This window comes from Muntiacus reevesi, chromosome 1 (assembly GCF_963930625.1).
Source record: "Muntiacus reevesi chromosome 1, mMunRee1.1, whole genome shotgun sequence".
Taxonomy (NCBI): domain Eukaryota; kingdom Metazoa; phylum Chordata; class Mammalia; order Artiodactyla; family Cervidae; genus Muntiacus; species Muntiacus reevesi.
The window spans coordinates 42,546,028-42,571,428 of NC_089249.1; the positions used below are offsets into that span (position 1 = coordinate 42,546,028).

Consider the following 25,401-nt stretch of genomic DNA (forward strand, 5'->3'; position numbering starts at 1 on the left):
TAGTACTGTCTTTTTATTATTAGATACTGTCAAAATCATGTTTCTCTCAGATTTTCTCCACGTGTTTTAAATAGACGTGACTTTTTAAAAATATTGTGGCCTTTATTGAAAAACTGTTTTGAAAGTCTATATTCTTGGGGGAAGAAAAGTGAGATTAACAATGAGAATGAGGAGGAGAAAGTCCAAAGCTATTTTCACAACAGTCAAATAAGTAAAAATAGTAATAATAAAATGGGCTTAAACAATAGAGAGCACATTAAAAGCTTACTTGTAGAGGAAAGTTAATAAAATCAAACAGGATCAAGACAAAAAAAAATGTTCTTTCTGTAGAGATTTAAAACACATCTTTGGATTGAAGTTTTTTAGATATTTATTTGTCTCTTATAATTACCATTTAGTGGCACAGTAGGAGCTCAGTAATTACTGGTTTTGTTGAATCGTTATCCAAGTCTTTGCTTCCTTAGACCAAGTTCCTACCTTGCTCATCTTTGTACTCCTAGCACTGAGCATAGTGTTTGTTCAAATCGATGTTTCCTGAAGAGAATCAGATTTTAATTTTCTTCCGAACAAGCCCAGAAAGCCACAAACAATATACCCAAGGAATTTCACAAGAAAAAGGATGCAGTCTGTCACTGGGCAGTGTTCTTAACCACCTGAAACATGGCGAGCAGATTTCTGATCTATTTTTCAAGGTGTGACTGGAACTGGCCAATGAGGTTCTAGACCAGTTTGGCCCTGTGATGAACTCAAACAGGTTCTCTTCCAGAGGCGAGGGGTAGGGCTCTGTTTGCTTGGTTCACGCCCAGGTATATGATTTTCCACCACTGGAAAGCTGCAGGCTTTTCTGCCCTTTCAGGAGCAGGTTGACTATGAGGTTCATTTTGTTTTGTTTCAGGTACCTGATACAGTTTTGACTCCACTTCTGGGCACTGAGGTCAATTTCATAACAATGGACAACACAGATGGGAGGCATGGAAGAACACAGGTTCAAGAGCACACAGACCTGCATTCAAATCCTGACTCTACCACCAACCAGTTCTGTATCCTGGAGCCAGTTACTAAGGTTTCAAAGCCCTAGCTTCCGAATCTATAAAGTGAACATATTATCACCCACCTCTCCAGCGTGTTGGCAGAATAACAGGAATGAGATGATTTATTAAAGCTCCAGAAACACACAGTACACATCCAATAAACATCAGCTCTTTTGACTCAAGGCTCAACTTGTCACCATTTTACAACTGTCATCTTCTACGTGGTATCTAGTTTTTCTAGCACTTTGGTTTTGTCAAATCAAAAATGGGTGCTGACCCCAATGCTCACTGCAGCACTGTTTGCAAAAGCCAAGACACGGAAGTAACCCAAGTGTCCACTGACAGAGGAAAGGATAAAAAAATGTGGTACATATATGCAATGGAATATTAGTCATGAAAAAGAATAAAATAATGCCATTTGTAGCAACACGCATGGAACCTAGAGATTGTCATAATGAGTAAAGTTAAGTCAGATAGAGGAGAAATTTCCTACTACATCCCTTATATGCAGAATCTAAAAAGAAATCATACAAATGAACTTAGAGGACAAACCTATGATTGCCAGAGGGGAAGGACGTAGAGAAAGGAAGGTTAGAGAGTTTGGAACGGACATGTACATACCACTGTATTTAAAATGGATAACCAGCAAGGACCTACTGTATAGCACAGGGAACTCTGCTCAATGTTATGTGGCAGCCTGGATGGGAGGAGAGTTTAGGGGAGAATGGATACCTGTATGTGTGTGGCTGAGTTCCTTTGCTGTCCACCCATACTCCCAATAGAAAATAAAAAGTTTAAAAAGAAAACGGGTACTGAAAAGACTGTTTTGAGGCAAAATCAGTAATAGTCCTTCACTCATACAAACGTAAGATGAGAGGAAGAATAACGTGGCAGCCCTGAAATGAATACACGACAGCACATAATAAAACCTAATTGGCAGGACTGGTCAGCATCACACCCTCTATCCTGGAAGCCTCTTTGGACAAGGATATCCACAATGGGAACGGCTTAAACAAACAACCATCTGGAAACAAGCCGAATATCCCCCAGAGCAGCTGGGAGAAGGTAAACCAAAATCTTGGGACAAGTTCTCTTAAGGAAACAGCCACCTTCAACCCACAACCCTAGTCATTTTCAAGTCAGTATTCACTCAGAAACACTGCCCCCCCCCCACACAAACAAATCGCTATTGCTGACATATCTGGCAAGCCCCAGTTTTTTTTGTTTTTGTTTACATCAGATACACTAATTATTTAGCTTCTTGAGCAAGTTTCTTCATCAGTTATACAGGGAGTATTTCTTCCTTCCTCTTCAGAATAAATCCTATCAGCAAAAGGCAGGGGCCTCTTAAAACTGATCAGACAATGTCAGAGCTGAACAGAACTTATTAAAGTCATAGAGTTTGAGTTCCCCTAAGTTTAGAGATGAGCAACGGAGGCTTGTAAAGGTTAAACAGCTCACCCTGAGCCACCGAGCGCTGGGTGGCAGCCAGGATTGAACCCTGGCCTCCTGATCCCAAGTTCAAGATTCTTTCTACTACACCACACGACCGCTCTAAACTTCACACTTTGTGGATTCCTCCCCACAGAGCCCAAGCATGTTGCACACACAGAAAACCTCTAAGAAACATCTGCCAAACTGACCTACAAATTCTACAGTTCTGCTGTTTCAACCCAATATTGTATTTCAATCCCCAAAGATCCTAATAGCAACTGAAGAATAAGTGCTATTAATATTTGGCCAATGCTTCAGAGAAATGTATGAAGTGTTTTTGAAATCATTCCTCATTTCTTCACAACAGGCTTCCTTGGTGACTCAGATGGTAAAGAATCTGCCTGCAATGTGGGAGACTGGCGTTTGACCCCCAGGTCAGGAAGATCCCCTGGAGAAGGGCATGGCAACCCACTCCAGTATTCTTGTCTGGAGAATTCCATGGACAGAGGAGCCTGGTGCTACAGTCCAGTCCATGGGGTCACAAAGAGTTGGACACAACTGAGCGACTAACTCAATTTCTTCACAACAAGGTGAAACAGGTGCTGCTGTACCCACTTCAGAGATAAGGAAACTGAGGCCGGGAAGTTAAATGGACTCATCCCAACTGCTAGTTGTCTCTTGTCAGAGCTGGTGCTTGAACTTTGACATCTGATTCCAAAATCTGCACCTCTTCTACTTCATGAGCTTAAGCCTAATTAATGATGACTTCAGATAATACTGCCATTGTTCCTTTTCCTAGTCTGTTCCACCAAAGAAGAAACTTAATTCATAAGGCATATTCAAGTCAATTAAAAAAATGCTGGCTGACTACACAAAATTATATATAAACATATATATACATAAATTATAAGTCCAGGTTATAAGAGCATCATCTGCCCAACACAGACCCTAATTTTCTTCAACAAACCAGACTTGAGACCCAGCTCCAAGGACCAGAAGAGCAGTTACATTTACTGCCTACAAGATTGTAAAGGCCAGCCTGAGGAAATGCTTGTATTTTTTTTCTTTTAACCCCATGGCTGAAGACACTTTCAATTATCGCTTTGTGTCAAGGCGGGAAGGAAAGGGGTCATTTCTTGGCAGCCTGGGGCTCTCACAGAGCGTATAAGGCCTCCGTGTTGGTCAGGATTGGGTGAAGCCACAAAGAAAGGCGGCTAGCGGCGCTCCCAGCCTCCCGACGGGCTGCTCAGAGCCTGCTAAAGGAGGCTAATGGCGGGGGTGGGAGGAAGGGAGATGCCGAGGGCTGTGAGGGAAGGTGTGGGGGGACGGATATAATCCAGCATACAGAAACCTGTCAGGATGGGATTTATTTTTGTTCTGTGAGGGAGTATAATAGGGCTTTGCCTGCGCTCTCAATAGCTGTTTTGAAGTGAACCCGGCTGGTATGTCTTTAATTTGTCATTTCATTATGAAACTGTTTCCCTTCCAAGAAGCCTTCAAGTCAGGAAGCTCTGTCTGCCCACACAGGAAATTCCTCTGCTTCAACTTCCCCAAAAAGGAAATTTCCCTCAGAAGTGAGCCCAGCATATGCCTTTGAGCAGAGCTGCTTCAAGAAATTTTGGCAGCTGAGTCCTGAAAACACCCCTGGCTGGCTGGCGGCGGCTGGGCTGCGGGAATAAACAGCGTGGCTGTCCCCCCCGGGGTGGGGACCCCATTGAACCGAGCCCTGGCACCCCCCTTCCTCCTTCTTCTGAGCCCTTGTAACCCCATCACCCCGTGTCACCCTCAGAGCTTTAATTCTCCAAGAGGGAATCGTGGCTGTGACTTTCATCAAGAAATAGGCATCTCTCATTATTTTTCACTGTAAGCTTTACAGAATTAGTTAAACTCTGCACATGCACAATTTTGATTTAAATTAATGGAAGGGGATAATCTGAAAAGAGAAGGGAGTTTGCACTGTTTGCACAGGATTATTTAAAGTAGAATTTGATGTAACCATGTATTTAATCTGCTTCTTCCAAAAAGCGCAAACTCCAAAAAAAAAAAAAATAAAACCATCTATGAAGATGTACCTACATCACACAACAGACTTCAACACAAAGCACCCATTCTTGTCCTCAAGCCCACACACATTTGAGACTTCTGGTAGAAAGATGGCAGTATTTCAAACCAAGAGGGTGCACAAAAATAAAATAGCCAATTACAGTTCCTAAAGCACGTATATTGCCAAATGACCTTTAATCAAGGGTGGTAGGTGTTGTTTTTTTTTTTTTCCCCTACACAAACTTTCCCGGTGAGGACTTAAAGTAAAACATGGAAGGGAGAAAAGATCCCAAACCACAGCCTTATAAAAATTAATCTCTCAGACATACTGTGAATGACTCAGTGGGTAAGCACCCAGAGCAGCTGGGCTGAAGTGAAGAATAATATATAATATTTTATGAAGCTTCTTAGTACAGAGACATTAGCAGAAAACTGCCAGACTCACAGTTAAGTTTTTAATTTTCCATTTCAAATTATTTCATTAAAAAAAAAAAAAAAAGCTGTGAAAAGGAAAACGACACAGAGACCTAAAGAACAAAACGAGGGAGTGATAATGAACTTCAAACTGTATCACAAGAGACAGGACAAAGAGAGACAGAGACAGATGAGGAACTAAGGCAATCCTGGATTTTCACTCTGTACTTAAGACTGAACTTGAATGGCAGTCATAGGATCTGATCTGGTTACGCTATTCATGTGCCAGGAATTGGTAAGGGATATTATTTACCAGGAAACAGAGAGATATTTAAGGGACTAGCAAGACTCCTATAGCCCACTGAAATCTGAATATATTAACCCTGAGGTTTGAGGTTGTGGTGGATGTTTTCTGAGGAGTGAATTTACGATTCTAGTTTAGTGAGTTATTCTGTTTTTCTAAAATTTATGAGGTTTTAACCGCAGTTGGATCACAGAAGGGGATCCAACACTATATTTCAAGTTCTTTAAGAGAATGGTCTAGGGACTCAGTCTTTGGCTCAGACTGAGAGGAGAGATGTAAAGAGAAGGGTCTGAACCACTCGGCCACCTACCGGCTCTGTAACTTCGGCCAAGTTCCGTAACCTCTTTAAACCTGACCTTTCATCAGTAAAGTGAAGGCAATAAAACTCAGTTCATAGGTCTGTTGTGAGGATTAAATAATATAATACATGTGAAAAGTGCCTACCGTAAGCACTCAATAAATGAAGTTACTGCTCCATATGGAACGCTCTGAAGACTTTCTCCCAAAGCCACATGCCCACTCCTCATAGAAGCCACCCAGCTCAGCCAGTTGCTTCAATTTCCACACAAGCCAAGGTGTTCCTGGCCCCTTCAACTTGAGCCTTGGATTAACAGCTCCCTTATACGTAGGCAATCAATGATTTAGTCATCCTTGAGTAGAGACACTTTGGTAAGAATGGTTGAAAGGCTTTAGGATTTAGACTTACACCTCCAAGTTCGCTACTCCCCTCAAGAAAATGCAGATGACTTACACTTTCTCATGCTGACAGTGAGCTAGAGAGGTCCAATACTGTTCAGCTAATAAAGATTCAGGCAATGTCCTGAGACCAGCAGCTAGACATAAGAAGCATCAGATGATTCATCTTGGTCTCACAGATCCAGGTTCACAATGTTTTGTCTAAATCTAGGGGTCTGGATTTTCCATCTAATCTTATTTAGTCTCCTCCATGGGGAAAGCCAGCCCCCAGCGAAATCATGGGGTTTATTTCCAACTCAGATCCCTCCCTTAACCTTCTGTGCTGACCATGGATCTGACCATGGATTGTCTAATTTAAAAGATTCAAGAGATTCGTTAAACTAATTTTCATTAAGACATCAAGAATATCATGTATTAACTACCTCAATCCGATGTATCATCTGCTATCACAATTATTCACTTTCAAAAGTGGAGCTAGGTTGGGACTTCCCTGGTGGTCCAGTGGTTAGGAATCCACCTTGCGATGTGGGGGACTTGGATTTGATCCCTGGTCAGGGAACTAAGATCCCACATGTTGGAGAACAACTAAGCCCATGGTCCACAGCTAGAGAGTCCATGCGCCACAACAAAAGATCTCACATGATACAACTGAGACCCAACGCAGTCAATAAATGAAAAAAAAGTGGAGCTAGGTGGAAAAAATGCTTGATCCAAAGGAATATATCTTAGAAGAATTTCAGGTACCACAGGAGTTCATCTTGGGAGATATTCAAGTTCAAGGCACTCTTATCCCACTGCAGCTGGTGATCACACTTTCTAAAGCATAACATGGGCCCTGTTCACGGACAATGATAAGCCTTCAGTTCTGGAGTCAGAGTAGTGCTGTCTGGACAATACAAATGCAGAAGGCAGCCTCTTTCTGAATCTCAATACTCCTTCAGCAAACAAAGGAGCAGCAGATGAGAGGTGGCTACCCAGCTGAATGTACAATGCCAACATGACAATGCCCAGTTGTACTTCTTCAACTTCATTCCCTGGATCACTTTGAGTGGTAGGAGTCATCACAGAAGCTCCAAGAAGCAGATGTCTGGAGTATTAACTTTGAGACAGTTCCCAACCAAACTCCCCCATCCCTTAGTGTGTTAAGTCACTTCAATCCTGTCCGACTCTTTGTAACTCAATGGACTGTAGCCTGTCAGGCTCCTCTACCTATGAGATTCTCCAGGCAAGAACACTGGAGTGGGTTGCCATGCCCGTCTCCAGGGGATCTTCCCAACCTAGGGATTGAACCTGTGTCTCTTATGTCTCCTGCGTTGGCGGGCAGGTACTTTACCACCAGCGCCACCTGGGAAGCCCCCAACCCACCCCTATACATACTCAAACACACATGCACACTTATTTGGATTTATCTGAAGTGAAATTCTTCTTTGTCGAGGAATCAAAAGATAAAAAAACTCTTCTTTTATAAAGTCCAAACACATTTCACACCTGTTCAGATTTCTGTGGGTCTCTGAAGTTCCTCTTAGCACCATCAGAGAACACGAGGAAAGATTAACCCATTACTCTCAAAGTGGGGTGTCTCTCTCCCTCTCTCTCTCAGGGAATTTCTAGTTTCGTGTTCCTAAAAGTAAACCCCAAATATCTGGGTGAATTGTTGAATCACAGCCAGACTGTAAGATCAGCAAGCGGCCCACACCACATGGGGCAGAACTGCAAACAGGGGAACACAAACTTGCTGTCTGTCTGGGTGGGGATTTCGCGAGCCAACCTCACGGCCACTTCACAGGAGAAGTGAAAAGAGTAAGTGTGAGAGTTCAGAGCTGTGAGAACAGCACTGTGTAAGGAATCAGAGTGAAAAAAGAAAGAGAAGCGATTTCTCCCCCTTCCCCTTGGCTGTCATCTACCAGGAAAATACGCCCAAGACAGATGAACCCTCCAGCTTGTCATCAGAATAACAGGTTTGCGAACCTGCCGGGCCACACGGTTGCTTCCTCAAGTCAGGCTCGTGAGGAGAGTCATTTCATGTCCCCAAGAGGGCTGGCACCAGATCATCGGCTCATATTTGTTTCCCTGCAAAGAGCTCTCAATGTTGGTGACTCGAGAGCTACTTAGGGAAGCAAAATAAAACCCCTCGTCAGCTTTGTTCACGAATCAGCACCGCTGATTCTTTCCTCCCTCATCCTACACCCCCTTTTCACAGCCTGTGGCAATGAGCAGAGGACTCGAGTAACTGGTACAGGGGCTCCATTTAGAAATAGTTTCTTGGGTGTGAGCTTTCATGCTCAGGGGATGGTCTAAGTGTCACGCATTCTCTCTGCTGGGCTGTGCGAATAGAAATATACATTAAAGCTCAGCAGGAAAGCTTTCCCTGGAGAAGCTGAAAGCCTCCATTCCCTGGTCAACTGGGCTTCCCTCCCACCACTATTAATGTGGAATTAATTGTGGATGTGCTGTGGGACCCGCAGAAGGAGGGGAGTGTGGCCAATCTGGAAAGCCTGAAACCCAATGGACGCCACTGAGATAGGGAGCACAGTGATCATTTGTGCAGGTTACAGGAAAGGCAGACGTGCCCCTAGCTGCTGAGGGGATTCCCACAAATCAGGCAATTGGGGTCAAGGAGGTAGTTACCAGAAGTCACACCTGTGTGTGATGCACTGGGCCAAGAGCCAGGCTCACAGCCGATTCTCAGGCCGCAACGGGGGGGGGGCTTGGAGGACGGGGGAGTGGGCCTGTAGTTCTACTCGGAGGTCCGGGGAACCAGGGGAAGATGCGAGTGGCTAAGGCACCCTTCAGGACACCTGCAAAGCCCACGAGCTGGCTCGGGTTCCCAACCCACAAAAGCCTCAACTGATCTCAGCATGGGCAGCGTGGAGAAGCACCCTTCGGCGTCGGGGAGTTGAATTTCCAAATTTCTTTGCAGGAGAACATCCTCACAAAACCGTCACAGCCAAAGCCGAAGACAATTTCCTGCGTCATTAAAATACCACCATCTGCACTAAAATGTGATGCTGAGCACATGAAATCAAGTGAATAATCATGAGCATTTTATAGATAATCCTCCACTGCTGATATGCCTTGTATTTCTCTTCTGGAATTAAAGAACAACAACAACAAAAAGTGGCTGAGCTGGGAAGAACCCAGGGACGTTACATACCCAGGGTGAGGAAATGATGACCCTGGGAGGAAGAGTGAAGTGTTAGAGATGACCCCACCTACTACTGACCACACTTGGCCAACAATGGGAGGGCTGACCTGTCAAGGGCGTCCTTTGCTCTGTGATTCTGCAATAGAGCTTCCTGGAATGCAGGTCACGAGGGTAACAACCAAGCATCAACAGGTCAGACAACTTTTCTGAAGAAGCGTGTGAGATTAACAAAAAGCATTAGGAAGTGAAATGTTTTCATTCGTCAGCCCATCAACTTTTCTACTGCTGAATAATAATCTGTGAGGCAGATTATCACTTTTAAAAAGATGGAAAATTGTGGACGACAGAAACCTCTTTTCACTTCGTTTTGTTTTTAACACTCCAGCCTTTATTGACACCTGAAAATAAGTTACAGATACCAGTCTACAAAGAGGCTTGAATTTGAAAGTTTATCTTCTTCTAAGTTCAAAAGATAATTTAGTATCTGTCTCTGATTTTATCCCTTTGGCATTTCTTGTTGGCAATTTATTTAAGCTTTGCCTAAATTAGAAAAAAAAAAATCAACCTGTAAATCTGGATTTTCTCTTTCTAACCAACAGCTAGAGGGAAACAATTTTCAACAGTTCCTAGTACTTTTATGAAGCAACATGGTGAAGTGAATACAAGCCTGGGTTTTGGAATTAAATCTGGATTCAAATTGTGGCTCCTCTGCTTTCTCTGTGTGAGCTCTAGCAAGTGATGCACCACTCAGACACAAACCAGACAAAACGTCTACCATGCAGTATTAGTGATTATTCAGAGTAATATAGATAAACTTCCTGGCATTGAGAAAGTGTTCAGTAAGCAGTAGTGACAACGATTTCTTATTCCACACTCTATTGCAACAGATTCCCTAAAGTGGTATCTCAAACACAGTCGACCTCAGAATGGCTCCTAGGAAAAGCAAAGCATCTATAAACTGTAAGGTGGGGGGTGATAACAAAAAAAGAAATTGATTTGCAAAGGTAAGTCACTCTTGGAAAACAAATGGATAAACCCTAACTCTGTTACTTCTACAGTGGAGCTACAGGGACTTCCCTGGTGGTCCAGTGGTTAAGAATCCACCTTCCAATGCAGGGGTCGCAGGTTCGATCTCTGGTCAGGGAACTAAGATGCCACAGGCCAAGGGGCCACTGAAAAGCCCAAATGCCAGAACTACTGAGCCCACGTGCTCCAGAGAGAGCACACAACCAGAGAAGCCCCGTGGCATGATGAAGATCTTGAGTGACACAACCAAGACCTGACACAGCCAAATAAGTAAATAAACAAATGAAATAAAATAGAGCTATGTAAATACCCGATAGCCCTCTAATATTTTTTAAGACCATGCTATTTGCCAACACTTACCTATGTATCTTTTTTTAAAAAAAGTGACTGTTTTCTATCCCCTTGCAAACCTTCCCCTTCTTGTTTGAAGTGAACCACTTTAGTGAAAGCTCCCACCCCAGCTCAGAGAATCTAGCCCCCGCAGAAACTGATCAAACTACATGTTCTCTGCACAGTCCTGCATGGGTGAGGATTTTCCTCGCAGGCATCCTATCTGTACCCACCAAATACCCAGAGCTCTTCATCCAGGATCCACACATGTAGTCTGCATTTCTAGTGCCCCATTTGAGGCTATTTCTATGCATGATTTTGAAAGAACTGAAGCTGAGGCTCCAATACTGTGGCCAGCTGATGCAAAGAGCCGACTCATTGGAAAAGACTCTGATGCTGGGAAAGACTGAAGGCAAAGGGAGAAGGGGGCGGCAGAGGATGAGATGGTTGGATGGCATCACCAACTCAATGGACACGAACTTGAGCAAACGCCAGGATATAGTGAAGGACAGGGAAGTCTGATGTGCTGCAGTCCGTAGGGTTGCAGACAGTCACAACTTAGTGACTGAACGACAACTATTCATGATCTAGAGGAGACAAAGACTAATTTCAGAAGAACGGGGTTTAGTCCAGTTACCCACGATGGGAGCAGTAAATATTGGGGTGTGGTGACTAATTATTCTTGGGAATTTACAGTCAGCAAGTGGTCAGAGACAGGGATTGCTTAAATCTCTCAAATCCTACCCTACCTTCCTTCAGAAGAGACCAGAAAAATCAGCCCCCCTGCCCCTCAAAAAACACACATGGATGTTTCAGGCTACCAAACCAGAATCCTCTGATGGTAATGAGTGAAATCAGCAACACTCAACGGTCCTTGGTAACACTGACCTCTGGAAATACAGAAAGGTAAACCACACAAAGTCAGGTCAGAAACCCCAAACGGGAGCTTACCTAGTAGTTCAGTAGTAAAGAATCTGCCTGCCAATGCAGGAGACACAGGTTTGATCCCCGGTGCGAGAAGATACTGAAGCCTGTGCCCCTAAGAGCCCATGCTCTGCAACGAGAGAAGCCACCGCGATGAGAAGCCCATGCACCACAACAAAGACCCAGCACAGCCAAACACAAAGAAAGAAAGAAACTCCAAGAGTCTGAGCTACTGTGAACTCAGGCATGAAGCAAATGGGGAAAAATAGAAACCTGTTACTTGACGATGGAAACTTGCTCACATTTGTACAGACTCGGCCCAATCAATACACTTTGTGATAATATAGAGGAGGTAGGGAGGAACCTAGACCAAGCACATCTGAGCCAACGGGACAGTGAATCTTTATCAGACTAGCCAGCAAGTGTTAGGTAGACAGACGTGAGGATGATGGACAGGGAGCCCTCAATCTGCAGAACCCCAAAAAACACCAAGAGAAAGATCACAGTGGTACCGATAGTGGGGAAGATCCAAGGGGAGATGGGAGAAGGGACACAGAAGAAATGGCAATAACATTTCTTATTTCCTGTTGTTCAAGTCTATTCATAGAACATACTGGTTCCCATCGGCTTTGCTTTTTAGACGGCTCGCTCGCTTAATCTGTCATAGACGTTCAACACTGGGTGCAGAATGGAGCCAGGTATCTCTGTATCTCTCTCATGGTAAATAACCCACAGCACCAGGTAAGGACAACCCACAGTCAGAGGCTTCTGATGTCTACTTCAAAATTTCAAGGAAAGTGAGAGCCTTTCCCCCATTCCTTGCAGGACCAGAGCCACTGTGTTGGAGCGTTTGCCAGAGGAACTGCCTTAAATGTACACGAAGCACACGGCATGAAATGTGAAGCGAAAGAAAAGGTCAATAGACCTCTGGTTATATATTTTTTTTTCTTTTTTTTAAAAAAAGACATCTATAAATAGCTGCATTTATTGAAGTTGCTTCCTTATCAGGAAGCATGGAGCTAGGAATTAATGTCTGCCTGCATCGGAAATTCTTGCAGACAGCAAACCCAAAAAGGAAATTTCCCTTCCAAAAGCATCCTGGCTGTTCTGCTGTGGCCTGTTTTTTCTCTTCGAGCTCTTTGAAGTAGCTACCCAGGACCCCATGAGGCTGGAAAAGCAGAAAGCCTTCAAGTATCTGAAACTAGAAAGTGAAGGTCCCCAAAGAAGGCTTGCGGGAAACACAACAGAAAATGCTGGTAGCTGGCCATCGTTGTTAGAAGTCACGACTGCTTTGTCGAGATACTGAGAAGGAAATCCTTCTCCGTGTCCTTGCCTCAACTCTGCCAGTGACGTCACAGCACACCACAGGCATCTGGGGAGCCCTGACATTTGGCTGAGGACAGGGAGGATCTGCTGGGTCAGGGGAGGAGGGGAGGGAAGGTTGAAGAAAAAGATGACAGATCCAGGCAAGGAAAGAAAGCAGTTTCAGACAGAAGTACAGTTGCGGTGTGGGAATGGTCAAGGCCCTGGGGTGGAGTGCCCCAGGGCAGGACCAAGCTCCCAGGAATCACCGAGGTAGAAAATAGATCTCATTTCCATTGTGACTTTGGGAAATAGCCTCAGAACATGCAGGCAGAACTCCAGGCCCTTTCTTTAATGAAACAAGCAAATACATCCATGCTCCTCTCCACCCTTGAAAGTGAGGACGCCCCTGCTAAACAGGCGATTCACTAGCCGTGAAAACTGAAACAGAGCTCTCAGTGAGTTTGTGGTCATTGTTCGCCAGGCACTGTGCTAGGTGCTATACGCAAACTACCTCTGAAACGTATAGGAAACACTCATCAACTCTATTTCAATAAAAAAACATTTTTTTAAACTCTTGAAAAACAAAAGTTGCTAAGACTAAATAAGACAGCAGATCTTAAAAGTTCTCATAACAAGAGAAACTACATGTGGTAACAGATCTCAACTAGATTTATTATGGGCTTCGCTGGTGGCTCAGTGGTAAAGAGTGTCTGCAATGCAGGAGACCTAGATTCGATCCCTGGGTCAGGAAGATCCCCTGGAGCAGGAAATGGCAACCCACTCCAGTATTCTTGCCTGGAGAATCCCATGGACAGAGGAGCCTGATGGGTTACATACAGTCCATGGGGTCACAAAGAGTCGGACATGACTGAGCCATTAGCACTTTCCCTTTTCAGATTATTATGATCATTTCACAATATATACATATATTGAATTACTGTACATCTGAAATTAATATATTTCAAAAAATTTTCTGGATTTTGATAATCATACTGTGATTATGTAAGAGAATACCCTTGTTCTTAGAAAAATACACAGAAGTATTTACGGATAAAGATTTAAAAAGAAACCCTCATCAGTAGGTGTGTTATGCAATTTCAGTCTTGGAGAGGGGAACTCATCTAACAGAGGCAGCCCTGGGAGGCCAGTCTCTTATGTCTGTCCCAACCCAAATCTTTTCTATTACTGTGCTTTTTCACTCAGAAACTCAGAAAGAGCAGTGAGCCCCGATCCCAGGAGGTAACTCCTGATGAAATGCCAAGGAAGTTGTGGATTTGGGTGAGTCCTCTGTGGCCAGCGCTGTTCTTCTAGTGGCAAGAGAGATACTGGTCTTTAACCTCAGCTCACAGGACAGTTAAGAGGGAGGAGCAGGAGAAAACGGGTGAGCAAAACCAAAATGATTATCCATCAAGACAGGCGCTTGTTTCTGCCAGAAGCCAGCCTGCTGGAGGGTCAGCACAAACGAATGGGCTAGTGCATTCCTAGAGCCCTCGCTGCCCCAAGTCCCCGCACCCACAGCCGCCCAGACACCAACAGTCAGCATCGCCTCTGCTTTCAAGTCTGTGACACTCTGCCATCATGTTTTCTCCCAAAAAGGCTAAGTGGTGACTTTGGGAACACAGAAATCACATCAGATTCTTCACCTGCCGTATTCAGTGAAACTATCTGAGCCCCGGTAATCTCATCAGTAAAATAGGATGAGTAACACCTAGGATGGTTGCATGATTAAATGAGACCATATATACAAACACGTTTTGTTACTTACAATAATGCAAAGTGCTAACTATGATTATACGTAATTCCCATTTTTTGTCTCTTCTTTGGGACAGGGAAGAGCCTGAAAGTATATAAAATTGTTGACTGCTCCGCTCAGGAGCCTAGAGAGACACAGCGTCTCCTTTCACTGCCTGGCTCTAACCAGGCACTGCATGTCACATGATGCTCTCACACTCCAACACTCTGCTGAGATTGCAAAATCGCCAAAGAGGGTGAGCAACCAGGGAACGTTTCCATAGGAAGGCATTAAATTAAATTATTAAACACACGCAAGTAGGAGCCGTAATGTAAGATTTCTGAAAGACTCACAAGCAAAGGGAGGAGAGAGCAAAGGGTCTATTTCTGGTGTTCTGACGCTAGAAAACTCTGAGCAGCTATTACGGCTATTTATTAACCTGCAACATCATACACCGTAACCCAATTCAATGTGATGAATGAGCCCTGGGTTCTGATTTTTAAATATCAACCACAGGAATTTTACAAGAGCAAACTGGCACCACGGAAGGCAGAGACTCCAGGCAGATGGCATCACCTCAGCCTGTGATTAGAGGTGATCATGTCGACTAAATGCAAGATGATTATGCGAAAAGGAATTTAATAAAGAAAAGGCATTTAGTGATTTCAATTCTGCCCCGGAGATCTGAAATATATGCTTTGTGATCACTTGGGTGGCCCTGGACATCGTGATTTGAGGCTGAGTATGTCACAGGGCTGGCATCAGCCCATAAGTTATCTCTGCTGTCCTCCTCGCCACCCAACACCCATGAATTTAGAAAAAAAAGTGATCCCTGGGCAGACAAACTAGAAAGAATCTTCACACTATGAAGGTCCAATGAGGCCCTTCACTGCTCAGAGAATCAAAACTGGCCTTATCCAGTCACTCTCGGGGGCACCACAGTCCTGGGAGTTTTTTCAAGGTATCATGAAAGGTTTGGGGACTTCCCAGGTGGTGCTAATGGTAAAGAATCCGCCTGCAGTGCAGGAGATATTAGAGACTCGGGTTCAATCCCTGGGTTGGAAAGATTCCCCTGGAGAAGGAAATGGCAACCCATTCCAGTATTCTTGCCTGGAGAATTCCATGGACAGAGGAGCCTGGCAGGTTACAGTCCATGGGGCTGCAAAGAGTTGGACATGACTGAAGGGATTTAGCACACACGCATGAAAGGATTACGTCCCCTTTAAAGAACAGAACTTTTCATTTTCACCTACCTGCTGTAATTGTCACACTTTAGCTCCTCTAGCCTCAAGCTTAAAAAAAAATTTTTTTTTAATACCCTAGACGGAAGGAAGGGGGGAAAAATACCTTTCTGTCTTTTCAATAAACATACTTGTGTTTGCTTCCTGGTGCAGCAGGGAAGTTCCAAGAAGCTGCTGGAGGACTCTTGCAAGGGAGTGGGGGGTGGGAGTCAGGAGGCCAGACCAGGATGGCAGGCAAGCCCTTCTCCTCTGGGCTCCCCTCCTCTCCTGGGACCAGACTGCCCTGCCTGCCCCTATCAAGTTCTCTAGAATCACCATTTAACAGCTTGCCCTATTTATCACTGTCTGTGTGTTTTTTTTTTTTTTTAATCACAGGCAAGTAAGAGGAAAAGGCATTACTTTCTACTTCTTAACAGCTTCCTAATTTGTCACACTGTGTCTTCCATTTGGCCCTGTGTTTGGAGAACAAAATGGTGAGAAACCCATCATACAAGAACCTTAAATATTACGATCCTTGCCTTCCCCTTTAACCAGGAAAGGCTAGATATTGATTTCAGAAAGGAAGAAAAGGAAGGGTTAAGAGAGAGAGGGTTTATCTGGAGATCAATGAGGATAAAGGGAGAAAGGAAGCCACTGGAGGCATACCAGGCTGGTGAGTGTCTCTTTAAAACAAGCAGCTAAAAACGCTTTCGAACTAGCAATACCATAAATGTCCTGCTGCTGTCTTGGCTCTCGGATTCTTCCCCGTACTTTCCATGAGCATTCCACTGGGAATTGTCTGGAATCCCAGATTCGAACAGCAATAACCAAATTCCCTTGTCAGAAGATTTATTTTCTTTTCGGCTTGGAAACCCAGCTGGGAGGCATCCTCAAGTGTACAGCTCAGCCGCAACCAACCTAGAGGCTCCAGGAGATGTTTCTCAAACAGCACAACGGGCAGCTGAGTTTTGGAACCCGCGAGAGAGGCGGGCAGCTCAGCCTCCCGTGGAAAGTCCCAGCTGAGGACAGATGGCAAGAGCCTGGGAACCGGAGGATTCGTTCCAGATGTGGGAACCGGTGGTGTTACGAGAGGACCAATGCAGATGCCAAGGAGGGCCCTAACGTCAGGCTGCCCAGAGAGTAGCACTCAGGCAAAACTATCACCATGAAACCTAAATCCATCACCTAACAACTGACTATGTTTTAAGGCCTGCAGTGCTCTGCTACAGTTCTATATCGGATAATTCTCTATGTGGGTATCCATCCAACCATCCATCTACTCATCCATCCATTACCCAAGGGAGAAATGCAAACTATTCAACAACTGATCACCAGCCTTCTGGCCACATCAGTGAATACTGGCTAAGTGTCAACCCTGAACTCATCCATCCATCCAAAACGTACATATTAAAAATACTTACATCATGGCAGGATAGATAAGAGCCCAGATGGCACAGTGGTAAAGAATCTGCCTGCTGATGAGAGAGACTCGTGAGATGTGGGTTCAATTCCTGGGTCGGGAGAATCCCCTGGAGAAGGAAATGGCAACCCACTCCAGGATTCTTGCCTGGAGAGCCCCATGGACAGAATCCCATGAACAGAGGAGCCTGGCCAGCTATGGCCCATGGCTTCTCAAATAGCTGGACATACCTGAGCACACACTCAGACACACAGGCTCTGGAGTCAGATAGAACCGAGTTTGAACCCTGACTCTATCTCCCACTGACTGGGTGACCTTGGCAGTTTACTCACATTCTCTTAAACGCTAAATTCCTGATGTGTGACATGGATATTGAAAGAATATCTACAAGTATTGCTGTGAGAATAAATAAAATAATTTCCATCAAGGACTTCACACAGTGCCTGCTACAGAGTCATCCCAATAAATAAATATTAGCTATGATGCTTATGTGCTAGGCACTTGGCAGGACCTGGCCAGCGGTGACCAGCACAGCTGTGACTCAATGAGGAAACTGTCTACTCAGGAAAAAAAGTTAAAACGTCTGTATGGAAGAAACAGTTCCAAGTAGGAAAAATGATGTCTTAGGTGAGGTCATAATATTTTCAAGGTAAGAGGGTTGTTAAATATTCTCCTGTTCAACCACCACCTTGCATGGTAGGAAAACTGAGTGTTATGATGACTGCCTCACAGTCAAACAGCTCATCTAACAGTAGAACTAGTTAAAGATTAAGATCTCCTGAGCGCCAGTTTGTTGTGTTTGTTAGTGCATTTTATTATGATAACTTTTTATGGAGAGGCAGCGCTAGGGTAAAAGAGCCTCCATATGTGAAAATCATCCAACAGCAAACCAAGAGTTAGGGCTTTCTTGGGATGGGGGGAGGTCGGGGGAGTGAATGTGTCATCGTACAGAATTCAAAAGCCGTGAAAGAAACCTCAGCCTATTTGGAACAGGAGTTCATAATTTCCTTTTCTCTCTTTATGGAGACTACAAGCTCCACAGGGGCAAGGAGCTGGGTCTACTCTATTCATTTCAAAGTGTCTGGCATAGTGCTGGTAATCAGTAACTGCTTGTGGAATGAATAACTGAATGAGATTAGTAGCAGGCATGCTTTGTCTGCATGGCCTGAGTCTGTTCCATCCTGAAGTGAATGTCCTAGTCATAGAACAGCTTCTGGAGAAAAAAAGGCTCACACCTGGCTGTGGTCTCTCTCCCAGTCTGTCTGCTCACAACACTCACTGGTACCACAACGCTCCAGTTTACTGCAGATGACCGTGCCCAGACTCATGACCCTGACACCCTCACAGTCCTAATCTCTTTAAAGTTCATTGTGGAGAAGATGGCAGACTGAGGCTGGAAGGTGCTGACCACAGTATACCAGCTTGGTAAACACTGATAGATGTGGCAGGCTGGCTGAAGGAGGTGAAGGATGCCTTCAGCCCCCAACACCCCTTGAAGTTTACAGTTACCATCCTCACTGTGAAAGAGAAGGAATATGCCAGTAACACCCTCCCAGTACCTCCCAGCATCACAGTCATCTGATCTGCTGAATAGGCACAGAGGAAACAGACGCCTGCATCTTCTCTCTCTCCCCACTCTTAGCAGGCCGCTTTGGGCTTTCTCAGGAGGGATAAGCCACGAAGAGCAGAATAACCCAGGGAGCACAACTGTGGCAGAAAGAGATGGCAGGTACAACCAGACCACCATTCAAGTCATGAGAAATCAACTAGGGAAGGGCCAAGGTGACTCCCTCCCCCTGCCGTGTCCTCCATAACCTGAACCTGCGTCCCGAGGATAATAGTCAAGCCAGAGAATCTGGTATTTTCTTGGACATCGCAGCCAGGTTGGAAATCAGGTGATCCATTCTCCCCGGCTACACCCAGCACCCTGGATCATCGGGGCTGAGTGACAGCTCAGAACAGAGACAAAAAGGGAAGGGACAGGTGTCAGGTGCTTCGGAGCCTGGCCCCAGCAGCCCAAGTGTGGGGCCCCTGATGCTCTGCCCAGCTGCAGCTGAGGATTCAGGCAGGGGAAGTGGAAGAGGAAGGGGCAGAGGAAACTCAGAAGAGAAAGGTAGAACTATTACAAAATAATGGGAGTTGTCAGGTGGCTCAGCGGTAAAGAATCTGCCTGCCAATGCAAGAGATGCGGGTTCCATCCCTGGGTCCGGAAGATCCCTGGGAGAAGGAAATGGCAGCCCACTCCAGTACTCTTGCCTAGAGAGTCCCATGGACGGAGGAGCCTGGAGAGCTACAGTCCATGGGGTTGCAATGAGTGGGACACGTCTGAGCGACTGAGTACCCACAATGGGAGCCGTGGAGGCAATGAAGGTACAAAAGAGAGGCAGAGAAGACAGGAGGGGAGGGAGAAAGGCCCTGTGTTGGCCTAAGAGGAAGGAACAGAGCTACAATCATGGAAGAGGGGGGGGACAGCCCTGCAAATAAAGTTCAAGTACACAGCAAAAAACCAAAGGGGAGGGAGTCTGGCCAGAAGCTGTGCAAAATTTAGGGGCAATGAAGACACAGAAGGGGAAGAAGTGTGAACTTTAGGAAGACAGACTCTCCCCCAAGAGTTCACCTTGCCTCTTGGGAGATTCAGTGGAACCTGTAGTACCCCTGTCATAGTCAGAGTTGAGATCAATGCACCATCAAACAAGGGAACACCCAGTAATCTCGGAATCTCACGGTTATCAAAGCCATTTTGGGGGATGGGGCGGCGGGAGGCGAAGGATGCCAAGAGTTTCTGGAAACTGTAGGAAAACCATCTCAGAGCGTGCCCCCTGCCCGGGCTTGCAGCCCTGCCTCCCTCGGCCCATGCGGTTGACCCTTCTGACTGACAGTCTGTCCGTCCACCCATTCCATCCATCCCCCATCCATCCAGGACGCGCGAACACTCACGCAGGTGCGCGGGCAGGCGGATCGAGTCTTCCTCCATCCTGAGCGCTCTGGGCACTGGCACATGAAGCGGCGTCGAGGAAGCGTAACTGGGCACCGGGCTCTCGGGGGGTGTGTATGAAATTCGTTCCTGCTGTAAAAGAAGGGCAGAGAGAGGGGAAGGGGGAAAAAGACAATGAAAGCCTGGAACTGAGGGTGACAGCCGCGAGGGGGTGGGTGGGGGAGTCTGGGTGCGGGTCACCTCTCCAGAGGAGACCTCTCTCTGTGCAGTTGTCTTTCAGATCGCCAGCACTCGGGATTTATAACAAAACGCTGGAAAGCTTTAAGATAGGGCTTTTCCTGTGCGCTGGGGTCAATAGGTGTTCATTTTTTTTTTTTCCTCTTTGTATTAGTGGTTTGTTCCAGTAAAGAGGGGAGGCAAGATGAAGGGGATGAAACAATATATCCCAAGAGAATGTCATTAAAGACTCCTCTCTCAAAAATTACTCTTCCCGGTCACATAATTTATGTCACCAATACATTAAAAACCATTTTTCTCTTCTCTGGCTATATCCCCAGCTTCTGATCAAAGAAGGATTCCACACTTAGATCCAATGAGAGGTGAGCCCAAAGTGAGAGCTTATAAGTTTGAGGTTTCAGTTAATAAATCTACAAGCAATATTTGTCTATCACCTACCTATCCCATTATACAACCATCACCACCAAAAATCTCCAGGGTTTCATTTTTTCCTTCATAGCTGCGAATTATCTGCCACATCAACCAGTTATCTCCTTGCTCCCCTCGTGCTCCATCTTAGAATCAATATTTCCTTTCCTTCTGAAGCATTTCAAGAGCTCATTCAAAGAATCCTCTGCATTTAAGGAAGTACGGTTTAATTGACAGTACTTACTCAACAGACAAGGAAAGGGGGAGGGGAAAGTCAGCACCTCCACTGTTTAAATTCACAAGGGCTGTGTTTGTTAGATCGATTAAAACAATGTGATGGGATGTGAAGTATTAGTTTTAAGTTAAAATGTGGCAAATAATGGCAAGAAACTGATTATGCTGTTCATCGGGAGAGTAGTGCAATTTGCATCTCAGATCTGTACCAACTGGTTTGACTTGCAGTCCATACATAAACACAACTTCCGTTAGTTTCTGTGGTTTAACTGGGCAAAGTAAAGTGGGACACACACAGTCCAAAAATAAGTTGGGGGTGGGGATAGGGGAGATCGGTAAGATGCCATTGTGAAAACAAAAATCAAGAGCAAAAGAAAAATTACGGATTAAAATAAAGCCAAGGCGGGTGTTTAGGTTTTACAAAGCATTCTCTAACATCTTATACTACATCAAATATGCAAAGGGAAGCAGGGTCCCCCAGCCCTGTAACCAAATTAAAGCTTCTCTTCTCATAACCTGGAAAGTTAGGCGGTTGTGGTAGGAAGTTTTGATTTTAAATGAATATATACATATTTTTGTAATTTCCGAATGGAATCGCTATACCTTCCCCGAGGCATCCTCAACTGGCAATGAGGGCCTCTGGAATATTTCTGCTTAAACACACATCCTAAAGTTTCTTGGTGAATTTCTTAATTCAGGGAAGACACATACACTTTAGATTTCATTTCTGGATTGATCGAGGTGTCCTGTGAAAGGTCACCCAGAGGCAAAACCTTCAACTTCACTTTTCTTGAACTTTACCAAACATCACACGTATTCTGAGCAATTCTAACTTAGGGATGAGTTATATTTTCGGGGCTTGGTTTGGGGTTTTTGAGGTGAAAAAGGCAAAGACATAAACACACATATGGGAAACATATGAAATCTGTTGAGGGGTTTTTCAAGGTGAGATAGGTTTTTAAAATATTTTAAATGGAGTCTGTTTTTTCTAGTTTAACAAATTCTTCATACACTTCAACCTTTCAATAACCCCTCACCCCACCCCAGTCCCAACATACGCCTCAATATCTTATCTACCGTTACTTTATTCCCAGAAATAGCTTTCTGTTTTGTTAGGGTTTTTGCAGAAGTGAAACTGTTGATGAAGAAAACCCTGTGCAACCAGAAACCTTTCAAATGGCAAGGCATGAGTACCAGAAAAAAAAAAAGATGGCATTTCGTAAGACGGTGACTTTCTCTGGAAGACAAGATTCTATAACTAGTCTCCGTGAGTGAGAGGCCACCTCAATCCCCTTACCATCTCCATCTAGGATGATGAGGAGGGAGAAACCCAGCTCTCCACTTAGTTTCTTGGGAAAATATATCACCAGCCTGCTGAGAAAAAGAGTCAAGCCAGGTATCACCTTTAAAATGTATATATTCTGACGTGGTAAATTATCATGTTGTACACTCTTTTGGGGCTTCCCTGGTGGCTCAGTAGTAAAGAATTCACCTGCAGTGCAGGAGACCTGTGTTCGATCCCTGGGTTGGGAAGATTCCCTAGAGAAGGGAATGGCAACCCACTCTAGTATTCTTGCCTGGAGAATCCCATCGACAGAGGAGCCTTGCAGGCTGCAGTCCATGGGGTTGCAAGAGTCAGACAGGACTTAGTGACTCAATGACAACAAGCTGCTTTTTACTATAATTTTCAGAGGCAGCTCCATGTGTGTTTACATGTGTGTGGTTCCCTGTCTTTACTGAGACACTGAATGTCACACTTCAGGGCTTGCCCTGGGATTTCATGCCCTCACCTCCACATCCAAACAATTCCAGAAGAAGACTACCTTGCTGTTTCACAAAAAGAAGGCCAGGTCTTCCCTGGTGGTTCAGCAGTAAAGAATCCGCTTGCCAAGAATCCGCTTGTGTCTCCGCAGGAGACACAAATATGATCCCTGGTCTGGGAAGATACCACATACTGAGGAGCAACTAAGCCAGTGCATCACAACTCTTGAACCTGTGCTCCAGAGTCCAGGAACCACAACTACAGAGCTCTCGAGCCACAACTACTGAAGCCCCCACGCCCTAGAGCCTGTGCTCCACAATAAGAGAAGCCACTGCAATGAGAAGCCTGCGTACTGAAACTAGAGAGTAGCCCCTGCTCCCTGCAACTAGAGAAATGTCCATGCTGCAATGAAGACCCAGCACAGTCAATAAATAAATAAAATTATTAAAAAAGAAAAAGGCGGCCAGAGACTGAGTGATCATGGACCTTGAACGCCTCTCTCTTCTGATACAGGTTTCCACTCAGCAATGTGGCAACACAGTAAGTCTGGGTTGGGAAGTTCTTTTTAAAAGATTTAATGAAGAGGTTTGTCAGTAACAAAAGAAAGGATGGGTACCCTTGACCCTGAGGGGGATAAGCAAAATGTGCTTCTAGGGCCTCGAGCAATTAGTGGCAGTTACACTGTGACCCTGTTCGGCGGCCAGGACAACACTCATCGGACCACAGAAAGGATGCTGTCCAGCCTATGGGTTCCTTTCCAAGGAGGACAAAACAAACACTTGGGCATCCCACACCACACATTTATCTCCTTTGTCTCTCTTTCTTTTCATTTCTAGGGTGATTCATGTGGTCCTCATTTTTAAATCTTTTACTCTAGCAGTGCACTTATCATCTACCATGGCACAATCAGCAGACTGTCAAAAGTTAGAAATACGAAACAAATACCGCTATCTCTGATGGAGACATCCAAGCAGAGAGATGTAAAGAGACTAACATCCAATTCTCCAAATAAAGGAAACCTCTTCATTCTCAGAACTGCTTCTCTGGCCCAACCCCAAGGAAGGGACGGCAAGTACCCGTTTACGGTACATTCACCTCGAGAGCAAATTGTCAGTCGGATGAAAAGCAGAGGTGTTTTATTTTAACATTACAGAGGGGAATAACCATTTCCTCAGGAGGATTATAAGCACTGCTCTAATTAAATTAAAATGCTGCAGACGGTGATATTAATGCATTCAAGTGTTGGAGGGGGGTTCACCGCCGGCGGAGGTCAATGATGTGACTAAAAATGCTGTGATGTGGTTACAGGATTGTTTAGATGCTGAAAAAGGAAAACATGCTGCTCTCAAATGTGCAGACACAACCTATCAAACTGGCGGGCAGAACAAAAGGGAGCAATGCCATTTCTAAGGCCGACGGTAATACCTCGGGGGGTGGGGGGTGGCTGGAAGAGCGGTGCCAAGCTCTGGAAAGAGAAAATAAAGCTAGAAATAATTTTAGGCAAAAGATGAAATGTAAATGTTACTCACCATTATAGAAAGCTTAAAAATTTGTTTAAATGGAATGTGGAGTTAGGGTTGCGGCAAGCATGCTACAGAAACCAAAGTGAGCTCCATCCATCTCACGTGACTCCTCCCCGACCGCGAAGGGCCACATGGCACCCATCTAGTTCTGCTCATTGCTTTAAGACTTTATTTTATTAAAGTGTAGTTGATTTATAATGCTGTATTAATTCCTGCTGTAAAGCAAAGTTTTACACACACACACACACACACACACACACACACACACACACACACACACACACACACACACACACGGCTTCCCTGGTGGCTCAGCGCTAAGAATCCGCCTGCCAGCTCAGGAGACACAGGTTCAGTCCCTGGGTTGAAAAGATCCCCTGGAACAGGGGATCCACTATTCCTGCCTGGGAAATCCCATGGACAGAGGAGCCTGGTGGGCTACCAACTATGGGGTCACAAAAAATGTCTGTCATGACTTAGCAGCTAAATATATATATACCCACACACATTATTTTTCATATTCTTTTCCATTATAGTTTATCACAGGATACTGAATATAGTTCCCTGTGCTATACAGTAGGACTCTGTTGTTTATCCACTGTGTATATACTAGTTTGCATCTGCTAATCCCGAACTCCCAATCCATCCTTCCCATCCTCACCTCCCCCTTGGCGACCTGTTTGCCATGACTGTTAGTCTGTTTCTATACCGCAGATAAAGTCAGTTGTGTCATATTTTGAATACCACAGATAAGTGATACATACGGTACTTATCTTTGTCTGACTTACTTAGTTTGTTAATCTCTAGATCCCTCCATGTAGTTGCAAATGGCATTCTCTCTTTCTTTCTTACGGCTGAGTAGTATTCCACTTTATATACGCACCACATCTTCTTTATTCATCCATGTGTCGATGGACATTTAGGTCGTTCCCGTGTCTTGGCTATAGTGAATAATGCTGCTGTGAACATAGGGGGTGCATGTATCTTTTCGAATTATAGTTCTGTCCAGATATGTACCCAAGAGTGGGACTGCTGGATCATGTGGCAACTTTTTCATCTTTTTAAGGAATCTCCATACCATTTTCCACAGTGGCTGTACCAATTTACATTCCCAACAACAACGTAGGAGGGTTCCTTTTTCTCCACATCCCTTCTGGCATTTTTTATTTGTAGATATTTTAAAAATGATGTCCATTCTGACCATGGTTTGGTAGTACCTCACTGTAGTTTGGATATGCATCTAATAAGTAATAATTCTGCTGATTTTTAAGCTGATTG

General features: G+C 44.7%; 1 protein-coding gene across 3 annotated transcripts in view; it reads right to left on the reverse strand.

Annotated features, from left to right (window-relative positions):
* Nucleotides 1-25,401, reverse strand: part of ETV6 (ETS variant transcription factor 6) — a 278,846-nt gene that overhangs the window by 140,470 nt on the left and 112,975 nt on the right. For 2 of the 3 annotated variants that reach the window (XM_065941193.1, XM_065941205.1), the window contains exon 2: nt 19,962-20,091. In XM_065941193.1, coding sequence (XP_065797265.1) covers nt 19,962-20,091 — 130 coding nt within the window. The remainder of the gene's footprint in view (nt 1-19,961; nt 20,092-25,401) is intronic. The other variant, XM_065941197.1, reaches the window with a different exon arrangement.